The sequence below is a fragment of the Columba livia genome, chromosome 27, assembly GCF_036013475.1.
Source record: "Columba livia isolate bColLiv1 breed racing homer chromosome 27, bColLiv1.pat.W.v2, whole genome shotgun sequence".
Classification (NCBI taxonomy): domain Eukaryota; kingdom Metazoa; phylum Chordata; class Aves; order Columbiformes; family Columbidae; genus Columba; species Columba livia.
Window position 1 is genome coordinate 350,359 of NC_088628.1, and position 16,469 is coordinate 366,827.

General features: G+C 54.2%; 1 protein-coding gene and 1 long non-coding RNA gene across 6 annotated transcripts in view; one reads left to right on the forward strand and one right to left on the reverse strand.

Moving 5' to 3' along the window:
- The window catches only part of REXO1 (RNA exonuclease 1 homolog), a 31,977-nt gene that overhangs the window by 3,716 nt on the left and 11,792 nt on the right, over positions 1 to 16,469 (reverse strand). For 2 of the 5 annotated variants that reach the window (XM_065042040.1, XM_065042042.1), the window contains exons 3-14: positions 14,384 to 14,485; positions 12,129 to 12,330; positions 11,308 to 11,471; positions 9,550 to 9,687; positions 8,967 to 9,090; positions 7,833 to 7,946; positions 6,643 to 6,798; positions 4,278 to 4,391; positions 3,621 to 3,694; positions 2,362 to 2,472; positions 1,697 to 1,812; positions 1,401 to 1,539 (exon numbers count right to left, since the gene is read on the reverse strand). In XM_065042040.1, the coding sequence (XP_064898112.1) occupies positions 1,401 to 1,539; positions 1,697 to 1,812; positions 2,362 to 2,472; positions 3,621 to 3,694; positions 4,278 to 4,391; positions 6,643 to 6,798; positions 7,833 to 7,946; positions 8,967 to 9,090; positions 9,550 to 9,687; positions 11,308 to 11,471; positions 12,129 to 12,330; positions 14,384 to 14,485 (1,554 nt within the window). The remainder of the gene's footprint in view (positions 1 to 1,400; positions 1,540 to 1,696; positions 1,813 to 2,361; positions 2,473 to 3,620; positions 3,695 to 4,277; positions 4,392 to 6,642; positions 6,799 to 7,832; positions 7,947 to 8,966; positions 9,091 to 9,549; positions 9,688 to 11,307; positions 11,472 to 12,128; positions 12,331 to 14,383; positions 14,486 to 16,469) is intronic. The other 3 variants (XM_065042041.1, XM_065042039.1, XM_065042043.1) reach the window with 2 other exon arrangements.
- On the forward strand, positions 10,004 to 10,654 carry LOC110360886 (uncharacterized). Its single transcript, XR_002417100.2, has 2 exons — positions 10,004 to 10,135; positions 10,311 to 10,654. It is a non-coding gene; the product is annotated as an uncharacterized LOC110360886 (long non-coding RNA).

Consider the following 16,469-nt stretch of genomic DNA (forward strand, 5'->3'; position numbering starts at 1 on the left):
ACCCACCCCGCCGTACATCACGCTGCTGCTACACAAGAAGCCTGAGCTTCCAGGCACAAACCACCCTGGAAACCTCGGACCAGCAGCAGTGAGTCAACAGGAAGTTTATAACAGCGCTGGCTTAGCAAGGATGAGATGGGACAGGGAGATCCTGAACTTGTGGGTGTAAGGATCCCCACGGGGGACGGAGGAGGCCCTGGCGGGTCCCGTGTCAAAGTGCGCAGGGACACAGGAGAGGCCAGAGGTTTGCTGTCCTCATCACGCTGGAGTAACTGAGGATGCTGAACAGGTCACCACGTCACCTGCACTGTGCCAAGGGGCCCCGGGGGCACCAAAAGGTCCAACAGAATCCACAACCATGGGGCAAGCTGGCTTATTTTGAATACTAATTTGTTACTCTCAGGCTAAGACGAGATTAATCTTCTGTTGCCAGGAATACGTGCTCCGCGCGAGCTGAAGGAACGTGGATGAAGGCAGTCCTGTATCTCAAGCACAGGAGTAAAATGCCGGGTCTAAGAGATAAACCTGCGTGCCTGACCAAAAGACAACTCTGCAAGTCTCGGCACAGGATGACTCAGACAGGACCCAGATAATCCCGTCAGTAACAGTTCCACAGCCCAGCTCTGTAAATGCCTGAGAACAGCTGTGGTTTAACAGAAACAACCTGCTATGCTCTTTGGAGTATAAAACTGCCAACGTTACGGATAATCTCTCTGAGACTGCAGCCAAGTTTGGCACCCGCCCAGGCACAATGATAATTACTTATGTAGATGAGGAAGACTGAGGAAACAGGATAATATAGCTTTAAATAAAAATGGAAATGCTATCAGCATTTGGAGCTTGCCGTGGCCATTAGCGAGATGTCGACTTCACTGCCACAGCCTTCAGACATTACGACTTGACATGTCACCACCTGTCACGTTCTGCTATATGGCTCTCGGGTTCGTTCTCTTGGCAGCATCTGCGACACTGAGGGAAAATCGTGCCTTTAAGAGGCCAACAGAGTCATCCCGTGCTGATAAAACTGTAAATAATTTTTCGATGATGACGATGAACTCTCCGAGAGGCTGGATAAAGGGTGCCACGGAGAGGCAAAGCGCTGTGCAGGCACTAAAAGCTCCCTCTTCCAAAGCACCGGCGGGGGTTGGCAGCCTCGGCTTCTCCATCACAGAAGCTGTGTGATAAAGAACGGCTGGGGAGGTTCTGGCTTGTGAGCACAGCCCGAAGCCTCCGCTCCGCCTGCTGCACGCTTCCTCGGCGACCCCGAACAAGCCCTGGGGATTCACGTTCGGAGTGGAGGGCAGAGGAGAGCAGAGACGGAAACAAACAGTTCCTAAACGTAAAACACACCAGGGTGGGAAAGAACCAGAGAGGGATGAAACACAAGGCACACAAATTACCTTTAGTGCAAATAAGTCGCTTTCCAAGCTGTGCCCTATCAATATGGTGTCTGCACTGAACATGTTCAGTAGGACGGCCTGGACGTCCCGCAGGGTGATGCTTGTGTTCTCCAGGTCCTCTTCTGTCACACCTGAGAACCTGCAGAGCCAGAGCAGGACGGAAAGCTTCCTTCACTGAGCCAACTGCGCAAGACCCAATGCGTCTCATCTACTAGGAAGCGGTGGTCAGTGGAACTCACAAGCACTCCCAACCATTCCCCCCAAACTCCTGATTCTGAGCACAAGACTGTTCTCACCTGGTGTTGTAGTCCACCACCTTGGTGTCGGGTTTGACAAAGGTGTCGTAAACCACTTTCAGGTCTGAGTTGATCACAGTCACTCTTGTCAGCTCCAGTCCTTGCTTAGTGTAGCACTGCAAGGAACAGAGCAAACGTTAAAGTCAAGCACACGCCGACCACAGCACGGGATCGACAGAGCCGCTCGTCGAACAGCTGCAGCTCCCAAAACGCAGCAGATCCAGGAGCCAGGGGGGTCGGGCTCTGCTCCCCAGGAACAAGCGCCAGGAGCAGAGGAAACGGCCTCAAGTTGCCCAGGGGAGGCTGAGGTTGGATCTGGGAACAATTTCTTCCCCAAAGGGCTGTGGGGCATTGGAACAGGCTGCCCAGGGCAGTGCTGGAGTCACCAGCCCTGGAGGGCTGGACAGACGGACAGGAGGTTCTCAGGACACGGGGCAGGGACAGGGTGGGTTATGGTTGGACTCCATGATCTTGAGGGTATTTTTCAACCAAAATGATTCTGTGCTTCTAATTTAAATGTGTAAGACTACTACGATTTTGAGTCCCCAGCAGAAAGGAAGGATGACGGTGGGGAAACAGCTTTTCTTCAGCCACTTGTATCACACCCTGGTCTTCCTCACAAAGCTTCATTTGGCTCGTGCACTGCCCCGCCATTAGGGACCCACCATTTCGCAGTCCAGCGCGTAGATTCCAGGGTAGCCATCGGTCGTAGGCAGCTTCTCAAATGTCTTCACGAAGCCGTCCAGGCTCTCCTTCCGCCCGTCGTGGACGTGTTGCTTAAAGGAAAAACAAAGATGAAACAATTGTTGATGGTAGGATCAGAAATCCAGTACATCTACATTAACAGAACCTCCTACCTAAACAAAACTAATTTTGTCATTTCTAAAGTTTAAAGAGGAATTAGTTTTGCCTGTCGGACAGTCTGAGAAGTTCACTGGAAGGCACAACACCGGGAGTGTGGAAGGAAAAGACACAGACAGGCTTTTCCAATGGGTGTCTTCTCACACCTGCTGTTTCCAGTGCCGTCCTTCAAAGCTGAAAGATCCCGTGCTCCAGCCTTAGACCCACCACGGGACGCTGTGAAGCTCCCACATTTGGGTGAGAAACCAAGACATGCCCAGCACGGTGACCTGTGGCAGCACCGCAGCCAGGGAGCAGCTGCGAGAGGACGGCTGCGCCCGCAGCCTGCTGACACGCTCCGCTGGGTAGGAGGCCATGGGAGAGATGCTGGTTCTTAAAAGGCCGCGAGGTTTTATGGTCCACAACAGTCACACAAAAACATGCAGAGAAGTTGTGTGTTTATAGCCCCATCAATTTCTCCCCACTTCCCCGCTGGGTGGTTTTTGGAACACTGACTAAAAAGAGATCCTAATTTCACACGGAAAAGAATTAAGAGACGCAGCAGCCTGATCCCATCCACGCCTCAGACTCGGACAGATTTCAGGGTGCCCATACAGACCACTGTGCCCCAGAACTCACTCCCTAGCTCTGGCCTTTGGCGGAACAGGAAGGGCACGCACCCCTCCAGACCCGGCCAGCCTCGCTGGCCCCGCGTCGCCGGCGGCTCCGAGCGCAGGACCAGCAGATGCCTCAGAATAAAAGCGTTCCATGCCTTATTTCTCACTTCCTCAATGTTTCCCTAAAGAACTCAGTATCTGAGCCCTTGCTGGGCAGCTTAATCCACTGGCATTTGCTTAGAATAAATGAAACCATCTCACTCCAGAGAGATGAACCTCCTCTTTCCTGCCAAAAACCAAATGTTCCTACCTTTGCACAGCAAAAGTTATTTAAGAAGCACTTGTCTCCCCTCAGTAAGGCAAGCCGCCATTCTTCTAGAAGCTTAAGCAATGATTACACAACCATCACATCTGTAAGCGGAGGACAAATGTCACTGCGAATAAAAAGGTGTTGCTCAATTCCTTACTTTAGCGACCTGGCAGCCCGGTGAGCCCACAGCTCCCGAGCAGCAGCTGTAGTGAGTTTCCCATCCGCCCGGCACTGAAAGAGAGGAGAGAAAGAGTCAAAGAGAAGAATCCTGTTAACGAGAGACAAAGTTCAGCTCTCGCATGCGGAGATCTCCTGGATGAGCACAGCAACAACTATACGTCAGACAAAGGTGAAAAATAAGAATGGATTCGCACGCAGCGATCTAAAGAGTTTAAGCCTCTGTTACTCAGCCAGACAAACTCCAGAAGCCACCCGGGTGACGGAAACCCAGAGCAGAGCTCAAAGCAGGTTAGTGTCGTGCTGCAAATGAACCCGACCCAGAGCAGTAAACTCTGGTGGGCAGTGACAGACACCCAGTGCCCCAGGTCAGCTCCCGGAAAGGCCGATTTCTTCAAAAGGCACAGGACAGGGGTTTGGTTTGGTTTGTTTTCCTTGTTTGAAACACCGATGAACAGTCTCCGCTCCACCCAGCCTCCCGCTCTCCCCAGCAGCTCTTGGCAGGGCGATTTCAGCAGCAGCAGGGCCACCCAGTGACACAGCTGGGAACTGTCACAGCCCGTGAGCAGGACCAGCGCCAAACCCACAAACGTTCCACAGCAGCACGGCTGGAGAGAGGAGGTGCATCGGTACCCACCTCTCTGTTTGCGCAGCCGTCCCCAATGATGGACACACTCCTCCTTGCGAATGCAGCTTCCAGAGGCCGAGACCATGTACTCGGTGCCACAGCGACAGCAAACCCTGCAGGAGGCTTGGAGAGAGGAGAGAAGCAAGAGACAGGTCACTTGAAACCCTTCACCTGCTAAACCTGGCCAAGCACAGTAAATCAGAATCACCCAAGCCCCGAACGCTGATGAAACAACTTTTCCTCTTAAAAAGGATTCCAAGTGTTGTTTCAAACTCCCATAAAAATGCAGCAATCCCTCTGAAAATGCAGTCCAGTAGCATTTGCCCTTCAAACACTTCTCAGAGGCAAACACAGAATCACAGAATCATTTGGGTTGGAAAAGCCCCTCAAGATCATGGAGTCCAACCACAACCCACCCTGTCCCTGCCCCGTGTCCTGAGAACCTCCTGTCCGTCTGTCCAGCCCTCCAGGGCTGGTGACTCCAGCACTGCCCTGGGCAGCCTGTTCCAATGCCCCACAGCCCTTTGGGGAAGAAATTGTTCCCAGATCCAACCTCAACCTCCCCGGTGCAACCTCAGGCTCTCCACTGGTTTTGGTGCACAACATCAGCCCCACCACAGTTCACATCAACATTTGCTGCATTGTTTCTCCATCCACATCAAATTATCTTGTACTCTAACACAGTTATTTTAAGAAACAGGAAAAATCAGTCATTCCTTGCACACCAGAGCTAATGAAGCCTGGTTTCCAGGGGTCTGTGCCTTGTCACTTCTAAATGACATTCGAGTTCTTCCTGGGCACAGTTTCTGTGGGGATTCTCCAGCATCCGAACAGGGGACGCTTACGGCACAGCCCCGGTCAGGGAGCCGCCCGCCCTGCTCTGTGCCATTCCCCGAGCTCCACTGCGAACACTGAAGCTGCCGGCACATTCCCAGCTCTGTTACACCAGTCTAGACCATTTTGTCCCCTGACCGTGGTCACAGCATTAACAGGCTAGCAATAGCTTCAGTTAGATAAAAACAAATTGAAAGAACCTGCAACATCTGCAGGAAACTGCAGAAACAGAGCAACAAACATGATCTCAGAATCATACATAGGAGCTGGCTGGTCAACTGGAGAAAAGGGCTCTGACAAATCCAGTGTTCGACAGTGTTAATGCGAGAGCTTTCCCAGGCTGCCTCAGCAAGCGCAGGACAAATGTAGACACAAGGTGTTAACACGGATGAGCACTTAACACACTTCAGCGAGGTCTCTCCAAAGAGACGCCCGGAGGAGTGCGGCACATCCTCGTGTGTGTCTGATCCCGCTGCACCGCAGCCCGCCCTGACCGGTGCCCCCGTGTGTGTCTGATCCTGCTGCACCGCAGCCCGCCCTGACCGGTGCCCCCGTGTGTGTCTGATCCTGCTGCACCACAGCCCGCCCTGACCGGTGCCCCCGTGTGTGTCTGATCCCGCTGCACCACAGCCCGCCCTGACCGGTGCCCCCGTGTGTGTCTGATCCCGCTGCACCTCAGCCCGCCCTGACCGGTGCCCCCGTGTGTGTCTGATCCCGCTGCACCACAGCCCGCCCTGACCGTGCCCCCGTGTGTGTCTGATCCCGCTGCACCACAGCCCGCCCTGACCGTGCCCCCGTGTGTGTCTGATCCCGCTGCACCGCAGCCCGCCCTGACCGGCGCTCGGGAACCACGAGTCCTGCCACAGGAGTTTGAGTTTCAGACAGAAGAGGACCCCAGCCCGTCCTGAGGAAACCTGGCGTCGTCTTGTCCAGCTGCAAAAAGGGCTTCAGGGAACTGCCTGGCCCAGGGCTGTCTAGATTGAGCAAAAAGCTGTGCGATCCAAACCCATGACAAAAGCAGCCTGGCCCAGCGTCGGTCCGTATCACACCATGACAGCGCTTCATCCACAGAGACAAGGAAGCCCTTCCCTGGGAGAGGAGAGTGTCACGAGACACCGACCAGCAGCCTCGCTCCAGCCGGCCCGGCAGCCGCCGCAGCCTCCAGCACAACCAAGCCGGAGCCAAGAGCTGCACGGCAAGCGGAGACCCGGAGCTTCCCCACAGAACACGTTATTTCTCACAGGGGCGGCCTATGGACGCCTGTCCAGCCGCCAGCCTGACCAGTTCATTTTCCTCGTCAGCACTGAGAAACCTCACCCAGCCTCGCAGCCCACGCGCCACAAACGACGAAATAACGTTTTTGTGACACGCATTGTCTCGAAAGGCAGCGGCTGTCTGCAGCCACGCTGCTGTCCCCCGGAGACAGCTCGCGGCCAGGGAGAATCTCTCCACGCACAAAGACCACCTGCAAGCGGGCCGGGCGCCTGCGCTGTGATGTATCTAGCACACCCTGCAGAACGAAGGAGCCAGCAGAGCTTACAGTCGATCGTTTTCTTCTCCTCCGCAGTGAAGAGGACGGCGCGGCCGGGCCTCTCCGGGTGCGGCATGGGGTAACCGTTCTCCTTCAGCTGCTCCTCGGTCATGAGATACTCCTTGAGGCGCCGGTACAAGGCAGCTCCTGCACACACAGACAGCGCTGAAGACAGATCGCCCAAGTACGGGCCGGTTATTTTGCCGGTTTTGCTTTATCAGGCCTCCTGGCAGGGCCCCACTGTTCTGAACCTGCTTCCACCGCCTTTGCTCTGGACCGACAGACAAGGAGGTGCCAGGGCAGTATTTTTTGGTGCACAAGGTGATTTTTAACCTCTTTGACAACCTGCATCAAGTCTGGAAAACGGCTGAACAGGATTCCACCTGCAGGCCTTTCTGTTAGTGACCCGAGACTTCTCCCATTTTCATGTCTTAAATGCTAATGATATTTTTTAACGCAGCCCCAAGACGACCCCCCCAAAGGCCACCCACAGCTAGCTAAAAAATTCATTATCGAGCCTTTCTTCCTGCTGCTGATTTCAGGCTGCTCGTTTCATTTCACAGAATAATTATAACTTCTTGCACTCTGCTCGATATCTCTTCTTTCGCCGCTCCGTTAAGCCCTTCCAATATTGCTGTGTACCCTTTGATGTTGCTTAGCTGAGCTATCCAGGCCCTTTTAAGCTTTCTCCATGTCAATTCATTCTGCTCTGCGGCCTCCCCGTCTCTTCTCTGATCTCCTCAACAATCTGCCTACATCTCTTGGCAACCAAAACACCCATAACCGATTTGAGCCAACATGAATAACGCTTGTGGCACAATCCGCTGGCTACGATACGACCTTCCTATGACATTTGCAATGTGAAAATGAGCCCTGCGGAGCGGATGGAGATATCTGTAAGTTTGCCTTTCAGTCTGACAGGCAGTTGTGAAGTACCTGCAGGGCAGGAAAGTTACACCCGGACAGAAATAAAAGCCCGAAAATCGGTAACACCCAAAACACGAGGCAGCTCAGAACGGTTACTGACGCTACGCCAGAGCCACGCGGACTCCGCCAGCGAACGCAGCGCGCACGTCGGGACGGTGCGGTCAGAGAAGCGCCCAGGAGCAGCCCCTGGCGCGCCAGCGAGACCCACTCTGCCGGTCGCGGTGTCCCAGCCCCGTGTCACAGGTTACGGGCTCGCGGGAGCAGCGTCTCACCTGTTAAATCCTCGGCTCTCAAGCCCCCCGAGCGGTTCAGAGTAAAGCTTGTCTTGGCAGCGAGCTTCCCCCCCAGCACAGCTTCATGGGACACCACTTTCTTGTTACTCGTCTCTGCAGCGAGAGAAGAGCAAAACAGGACAGACATCAGGTATGATCTGGGTAATTCATTTCACTCCTAGAGTTTGGGCCACTACACATTGGCAAAAGGAGGACTCCGCTTGTCCCCTTGAATCCTGCTCAGCTCCGAAAACTGGCACATGGAAGGTGGTGGCTCAGCGTTTTCCCTCCAGTTCTGCGTTTACAACTTTTTGGTTTTTTATGGGCAGAAAGGACAGTTTTAGAGCTCTGGAAGCTCTGGAAGCTCCACCTGCTCCCTCTGACCAAGAGCAAAGAGAGGACAGAGCAGAGCAGAGCGTGACCCACGGTGCCTGCCGCACCGGCCTCCGCAGGGAGCAGCTCTGCTCCCAGGCCCCTGCAGCCCAGACTCCCGCCCCGAATCCTTCAGCTGTTCGAAAGCAGCCTCAGAACCCGCGAACACGCTCAGCGCATCGGCTAATGGCACACGGGTGCTTTTTACTAATCATTAACTGGCAGTCCTCTCTAAAGGCCGGCCTCCCCGCTCCAGCCGCTCTGACTAATGGCCGTGAAGGTAATGAAGACGGAGGGGAGAAAAGGGAAGAGACTGGGGGAAAAAATTCACAAGAACAGCACAAATTGATTGTTTAATGTACCCTCTCGAGAGCCAATAATGAAATGTCTTAACCCTCTTCGTTTCTCTCTTGAAGCTTAATGTGTGTAACAGATTTCTGCGGTGATGGACGAGTCTATCACTTTGAAGGCATCATGTGAAAGTTACTCCATTAGCGGGGCTTTTCATTTTAAAGAACTTGTGCTAAAAAAAAATCCATGTGGCATTATCTCCATTTAGGCTGAGCGAGCCAACAAAGCACTGCAGGACCTGCCTCTTGAAGGCCCATTAAAGCTTGCCAGGCTATAAAAAGCTAACTGGAGTTGTTTGCCTTTCAGCATAATGCTTCTGAGAAATGGGTCTGTCTTTTCAACAAGTCCCTCTCCCTGTGGCCTCTAATCCGAGCAGAGCTGCGGTCACTAAACCACGAACGCGGTACGTACTGTTCGCACTGGACGGGGAATTGGGCACCAGGCTTCGGAGCTTCTTCAAGGTGTTCACTGCCACGTTCAGGTAGATGTTGCGACTGGTGCTGCGTTCGTAAGCCACCTTCTCTTCTGACAGAGCCTGCAAACAACGCGATTCATCACTACACACCCTCCTTCCACTGCTGCTTGTGGAGAAGAGAAACGTTTGGCTCTTAGAATACAGAATCCAAGTGTGACCGCTCCCCAGCAGCGAGTTTGCCAGTTACATCCACCTCAGACACTCACCTCTGCTCACGCTTCAGACTCCCGGAGGTGTTTGCTGCCGCACCAGAGCAAAAGGCCCTTTCGTCCGGCTGCACCACCAGTCCCTCCTCTGGGGTTATCAAAAAGATTGCGCACGCCTCCCGAATGCAGGGGAGATGGAATTTCCCACTGGAAATCCCCACCAGCCTCACATTTTCTGTTGTATGGTCTGGAATTGCGTAACTTCAGTCTCCTCTATGTGGATAGGGCAGTTTTCCGGGTTTGCTACAATTTTAGGAGGTCTCAGCACATTATTCCCTGACTATATTCACAAGAAGCAAGTGTCAGTACAGACCTTGTCGAACGCTTCCTGGGACGAGGAGCAGAATTTCAGGCACTCGTCGATGAAGAGATTGAGATATCTCTGACGAATGTTTGTTGGGACTTTAGCACCAAACTCTGTGGGAATAACAGGCCTCTGTAAGCTGGTGCTCTAGAGATGAGACAGAGAGAGAGAACGAGGCTGTTCAGGGTTACAGATGTTGCTTTGAGACTCTTACACTTCCTACAGCAACACTGGCATGACTTCCCTTCTGAGAATCTGCCCAAAGTAACCACAGCACGCACCATTTCTGGTACTAAAAGCGCCAATTGAAGCTTTTGTTCCACCTTCAGTATTCAAAGTGCTTCAAAAAACAACCGCGCGAGTCACCCAGCAGCCGGGGACTCCAGGGGCATGAGTCACCACGCGTTTACCCCGCGGCGTTCCGGAGCGCGGAAACCATGACGTCCGCACTAAGAGGTCAAGACGGGCACGGTACCGAGCACCACGCTTCGGACTAGACACGAAACACGGCACCAGGTACGGCAGACGGTCCGCAGGGACGACGCCGGCCCGGACTCGCCGGGCTGGGGGATTCCTGCGACCTCACCGCGCTGGGGTTTGTCTTCCTTTCGTAATACATATCATGATTCTCCTGAAACGATTTCCCCCTTAAATCGAACGACATGTTCTTTACGCACAAAAGCTGCATGTTGGACCGAGTTACGACCTACTACTGCAGTCCATTTAACACCTCTTTATCCACCAAATGATACTATTTGCCTCTTTTTCAGAGAGGAAACTATCCGTTCACCACTAAAGCACCCTGCTGTTCCGCCGGTCTCTCCATCCCAGCAGATATCCACACACCAAACCACCGGCTGCGAACCGTACTAAAAACAGCTCTACGGAAGACAGGAGCAGTTCAACAGGGAGCAGCTGGTCCTGCCGCAATGGGAAGTGTCCACGCTCCTCACAAGACTTTGATGCTCTGTTCAAGGGGACGTGGTCCTTTTCATTAAATATTCTATCCTTTCGGTTGATCCTCTTATTTTTAACCAGCTTCAAGTTATATGTCACTACAGTGGCTTTTTGGGTGGGGAAGGGAGAAAATGACCTTTTGCTCCTACAGAAACAATCAGAGTATGTCACGACACATCTTGACACAAGATACCATCAATAAAGATACCTTTAATGCAGTCCTGGCACTAACCACGCTCCTTGCCACCCAGCAAGCAGCTCCTCGTGCCATCCACACAGACGGGAACTGCGTCCTGACCGGTCTCAGCGAGCACCGGACGGCTCTGCTGGGAGCGCAAGTACCCAAAGGCAGGGCAGGAATCCCAGAAATAAAGCTTTTTCCCCAAATACTAACAGCAGCATGACTCTAAATGATCACAGTTTAAGTAAACAGGTGACTGTGGGACACAATTCATAACCACCTTCCTCAGCACAGCCCACAACGCCCGGGAAGGCCATTAATCCAGCCCTGTCCCCGACACAAAGAGCTGCACCCCAGCCAGAGCACAGCAGAAGACGCAGCTTGGAGACGAGTGATCGATATTCACACAAATGAGAGCAGCGCTTCAGTATTTCTACCTTTTTAAGCTCCTACCCCTCGAGTGTTTCATTTCTCCATACAATGCTATCGAGGAAAACCACAGGGAGAAACAAACGCATCTAATCAACCTAATGAAAACACGGCTCTTCGGAGAGGGCGAAGTTCGGAGCAGCACAACTGAACAGACCAGCCCCAGCGGGGAACGACCGGAGGGGTTTCAGATCTCCTACCTGCAAGGAGGGGCTGTGCGCTATCCTTTTGGGCACGATGGTGCTGGTGGTTTTCGAAGCCATCCCAGCTAAGGTGCAAGTCTTCAGAGAGAGGGCGGCTGCTTCCGAGTCATTGGCGGGCGTGACGCTCCTGCCAGCAACCGTCGTCTTGGTGCTCGTGAGGCCTGCGAGAAACACAGAACGCGTTTAGGCAGAAATCGTACCACTGGGCTCCACGTTGCCAGAATGAACTTACTAGAAAAGGCCCATGCTGCAAGCTGTGGGGTGTTTTTCAAACGGAAGCCTCCAAAGGGATACAAATTGGGTGAATTTACCACCTTCCAGGCCAGGATGGAGGAACCTTCTGCCAGGAAACGTGTCTCATTGCTGTTTGCTTTGGGGTAACTGAGTCAGCAGAGTTCAGAGGTAACGCCACGGGCACTAACTGCCCATCGCGTCAGCTCCGAGTCCTCCCCACCAACCAGGGATAACAACGAGCGCTAATTAGCACTTCCCTCCTGTTTGTGCCGCCTCCAAAGGCTCGAATGGAAGAGCCAACGAGGAGCAAACACATTCCAAGGAAGAAAAAGAACAGGCTGAAGAGAGGGAGGTGAGACCGGGGAACAAGGCCGCACATCTAATCTCTGGCTTTTCAGAACAAGATGGAATTTCTCAGGGAAAAGACCTTCCACTGGTCACTATCAACAAAGATTCACGTCATGGCCAGCGCTAAATGTCTCCTGACAGTTCCACATCTGCTCGGGAGACACTTAAACAGAAGACAGCGTCTTTTAACAGGCGGGAGGACAGGGCGGCGATCACAACTAGCGCCGCTGGCTTACTTTGCTTGGCTGCCGCGGAAAGGGCAACGTTTGGCACGTGAGCAATCCTCTTCTTTTCTCCTGGCAAAGAAAGAGAGGCCTTTTGAACGGCCACGGCCAGCTGTGCCGCCTGCTGCTGCGCCAGCCGGATGCGCTGGTAACACACCTCCTGCGCCGTGGGGGGCCGCGCCGGCCGCGCCGCGGGCTTGCTCGGGACCTCCGCCTGCGGGGAAAAGAGGTTCAGAGCCCACACGCTACCCGCTCAGCCGCCCGCGCCGGGCTCCGTTCACCCAAAACATGTCTCCTTTCCTTGCCCCCTCTGTGGGCAAATACAGGTTGTCAGAGGAGATCCCAACCGCGGCCGGAGCAGAGTATTTGCAGAACAAGGTGTGAATGATTCGCCTCGGCGGCGCCTCCCAGCACTGCCGTGTGCTCCTGAACTGGAGCCTGGCACCGAGCTCCCCACCGCTGTTCTAACCCACTTGTGGACCGTGTCGACACTCTCAGCCTTGCACTAGAAAAATGAATCGAGCTTCACGCGGCCTCCTGCACGCTCCTGTATTTCATATCGCAATGAACAAGTGACCAGCTATTCCCCATTTGCCCCTGCCGCCGCACGGCGAGTCTCACGGCCCTCCCCCCGCGAAGAACCGGCGCATCCACGCTCCCACCGCAGCCGCCCTGCTCCAGCTCTCCAGTTCCTCTAATGGCTTAAAAGTCTCGCATATATGTGTTTATGGGATCAGAGCATTACAAACACCGAGCTCTGAATTCCAAACAGGCTGTGCCTGCCTCTGGAGGCATTTCACCGCTCCAGCCGCTACCGGCGCAAACAAGTTACACACGCGTTTCCTTTGATGTCCAAATTTAGGTTGCAGGGAAGGTGCCAGAAATTATGTCAGCAAAGAGCGAAGTTTTCTAGCAACAGAAGTACAAGAGCAGCAGCTGCACAAACTTCTCCACACTACTTCAAAACCTTTGAACCCCAAGGGACAGGCCTCCTCCTGCAGGCCCTTCGGAGACGGGCGCGCTCGCACGGCCCAGGTGTAACGCGGCGTTTCCGAGACCGCAAACCGGGGACAAACCTGCCCCTCCTGCATTCCTGGGCGCTGATGGGGCCACCAGCTCACTGGATACCACACTGAGCGCGGTCAGACATTAAGCGATAATTACAGACTTCCGAGGGGGACAGAACACTCATTTTCTGCCACACCTTCAATTCCTTTGGGCCACCATTTCCCCGACAACTAAACTCGAGCCCAGCTGCCCCCCTTCTGCTTGCCCGGTCCCGGAGCTACAAGTCACAAGCTAGACTGAGCAAACACTCGACGTGGAGGGACACGGCAACGCCTCCGCGCAGCGCCAGCAGCCCCGGCTGGGGTCGGGGGCGCTCGGCGGCCGCGCCGGCTCGGGGTGCGGGGCACGGGGTGCGGGGTGCGGGGTGCGGGGTGCGGGGCGCGGGGCTCGGGGTGCGGGGCGCGGGGCTCGGGGTGCGCCCGCTCCAGCGCGGCCCCGGCTGCGCGTGCGACGGCTGCGCGGGGGCGCCCACCCACGGGAGGCGTTTTGGGATCAGCTGTCGCATTAAGAAAATGTATTGAAAGATTTGTACCTGTCTAAAAGGCACCTCTTTACGATAAATATTTGAGTTAATGAATTTCCAACCCATTTCCTTCGCTCTCTTATCTCTTCACTTTGGGAGAAAGGGCCCTTATCGAAACACACAAACTGGCTGAAGATATGTAGTTAAATAAAACACATTGTATTGACCTCAGGGCTTCGAATTATTAAAGGCAAAGAAACCTCTCCTAGGCAGAGAGGAAAGAAAGAACAATTAATTTGGACTACGCAGCTCAACCTGGTGTGTAAGTCTCCACTCCTGTCCTGCTGGAACATAAAACCAACTAATCTGTGTGCAGCACCTGCAGGAAACACATTAAACCCGCAGAGAAAACATGAATTAAAACCCCAGTGAGAAAGGAAAAAATCAGAACATCCTCCTTGCCTTTTTTTATTATTATTCTCCTCTGTATTCAAAGTATTTTCACAACTGGAAAAGGAGAGCATCAGGCGAGATGCTGTTGATACCGGGGCTGATCCAGAACAGATATAAGGCGGCAGTTCTAAACATCCGACACAACTCCTGTTAGGCCCACGAGCCAAAGGACAGCACCGCCAGGCACAGCCCGACCTCGCGGCCAGCTCGCTTCTGTCTAAGTGCGGCAACAGGACAGAAAGTCCTCACTTCAAAGAACCCAAATTCTAAAGGCTGCACTTACATTTCCTTGTTTGACAAGATGAGAAATCCTTCTTTTTTGGCCCGGAAACAAGGTAGTTAAATTATCTTCTGTCTTGTCTTCTTTTCCTTCTTCTCTGGATTGCTGGAAAACAAGAGAACAAGCTTCTACAACGGAACAAACTGGAAGGAGCCTCGCGAAGGGGGATGTGAGGGCGGCAGGCGAGAGCAACACGTGGGCAGCTGCCGACCCGCCAAGCCAAGCCCTGTTCTGAGCCCAAAAGCCACCAGCAAAGCCACCGAAGAGCAGAACGGAGCTCCCCCCGGGACCGAACACGCGCTGCAGCGCCCGCGCCCCCCGCCCCGCAGTCGGAAACCGGGGGGTCTGGGGCTGTGTTTTGGTAACAACCTGGGAGCCGATTCATTTCTGCCCCGGTACAACGTGCCGCAGGAGCCAGTCCCGACAGCCCGACCACGGGCCCGCACTGCACGCTGAGGGAAACGATTCTCTGCGGATCTGTCCACAGCCACATCCGCAGAGGTGACAAACCCCCCGGTGACTTCTGTACGGCCGGAAACGCGGGGTCAGCAACGGCACCTCCGCAGCCAAAGCCGCCTGCGAGCCACCAGCTCAGACGGGCTCGCGGAGGGAGGAACCGCTTTGAAACCATCTCTGAATTTACCTGGCTGTTCGTTTACACAAAACACACTCCACGGGTTTATGTTTCAAACCTCGAGCTGCTCTCCAGCCGATCCAACGCGGCCTCTGGCAAAGCTCAGACGAGCCCTCAGAAACCCAGGGACAGAGCTGAAGGCTGGATTTGGGGATCAGCTCAGACTCCGCTTAGGCTGAGCTTATGTTCCTCCCCACGAGGGCCTTGTGGATGAGCACTTCACACTGAATCACTGCGCTCTCCAGGACCTCGGTAAGTCTGTTAATTCAGCTCTATCCCTAACAAACTCCCTCACAGAGCGATCCCCCAGTGGAAAAGTACCGCGCTGCCCACACGTCCGGTCCCCGGACCGGACCGAGGCCAAACCCCACGGGCTCCGTCTGCAGAATCGTCCCATAAATGAAAAAGAAATTGCCCACGCAAGCCCACGTCAGAAACGGGAAGCAGGTACCTGCTCCCAAACACACACAGACCCGCTGCTGCGACAGCTGTTCCTCCCTTTCCAAACCGGGGGAGACCCACGTTCTGGCGCGGGGATGCACGGCGAGGCTCGTGCGAGGGGAACTCGGGCTGCCGACCGCCCGGCACCGCCGTCCTGCGCCCCCTTCACCGCCTGGCAGCCCCCGCTCCGCACGGCCCGGACTCGGTCCGGTTTGAACCGTCCCGCATTCGGAAGCTCTCAATGGATTAGTATTGCCCACTGCAGATTGTGCTCGTGCTACTTTAACCCAAACCAGCAACTCGAAGAAACAAAGCCCAAAATAAAGTGCTCATTCCTAGCCGGGAACTACAGCAAGCGCTGAAGAAAGCAAGCTGAATTTTAAACAAGCAAAATCAAGTAAAGCTTAACAGTTCAGAAGAAAATCATTACACACAACTGCTTTATATAGCTTCTTCTACCAACGCATTTCATACAGTGTAAAAAAGGTCTTGACGTGTCAGCAACACGGGCTTCTCTCCAAACAGACAAGATCGCAACAGAGTTCAGCAAAAAGCTTTAACCGTCGGGCTCTTCGTTACAGAGGATCCCGGCTCACCCTGTGCTCCCTGCACAGAGGGGCCTGAATGGAAGCATCTTGTTCATGGCCGCTTCGCCCACCCAACAACCCCCACCCGAAAAGCAGCCCCGATGCCCTGAGGCCATCTTTGACAACAAAAATAACCGTACCAAGAGAAACTGGCTTTGCCCATGCAGCTGCACGGGTCAGATCAGTAACGCCAAAGGAGTCCTGGCGTGTCTGACGGGGTGTAACCGGGAACGTACCGGCAGCTGCGACGGACCCCAGGGTCTCCGTTACCTCGCGGGCATGGGATGGCTGCGGTCAGTAACTCCGCTGGCATCCCTGTCACCGGTTCTGTCACCCCGCCCCACGCAGCCTCCCAGGTGACCCCGACACCTCTGCACCGCGTCAGACTGACAGCACTAGACAGAGTTGATAGATTAAGGTTGTTTTC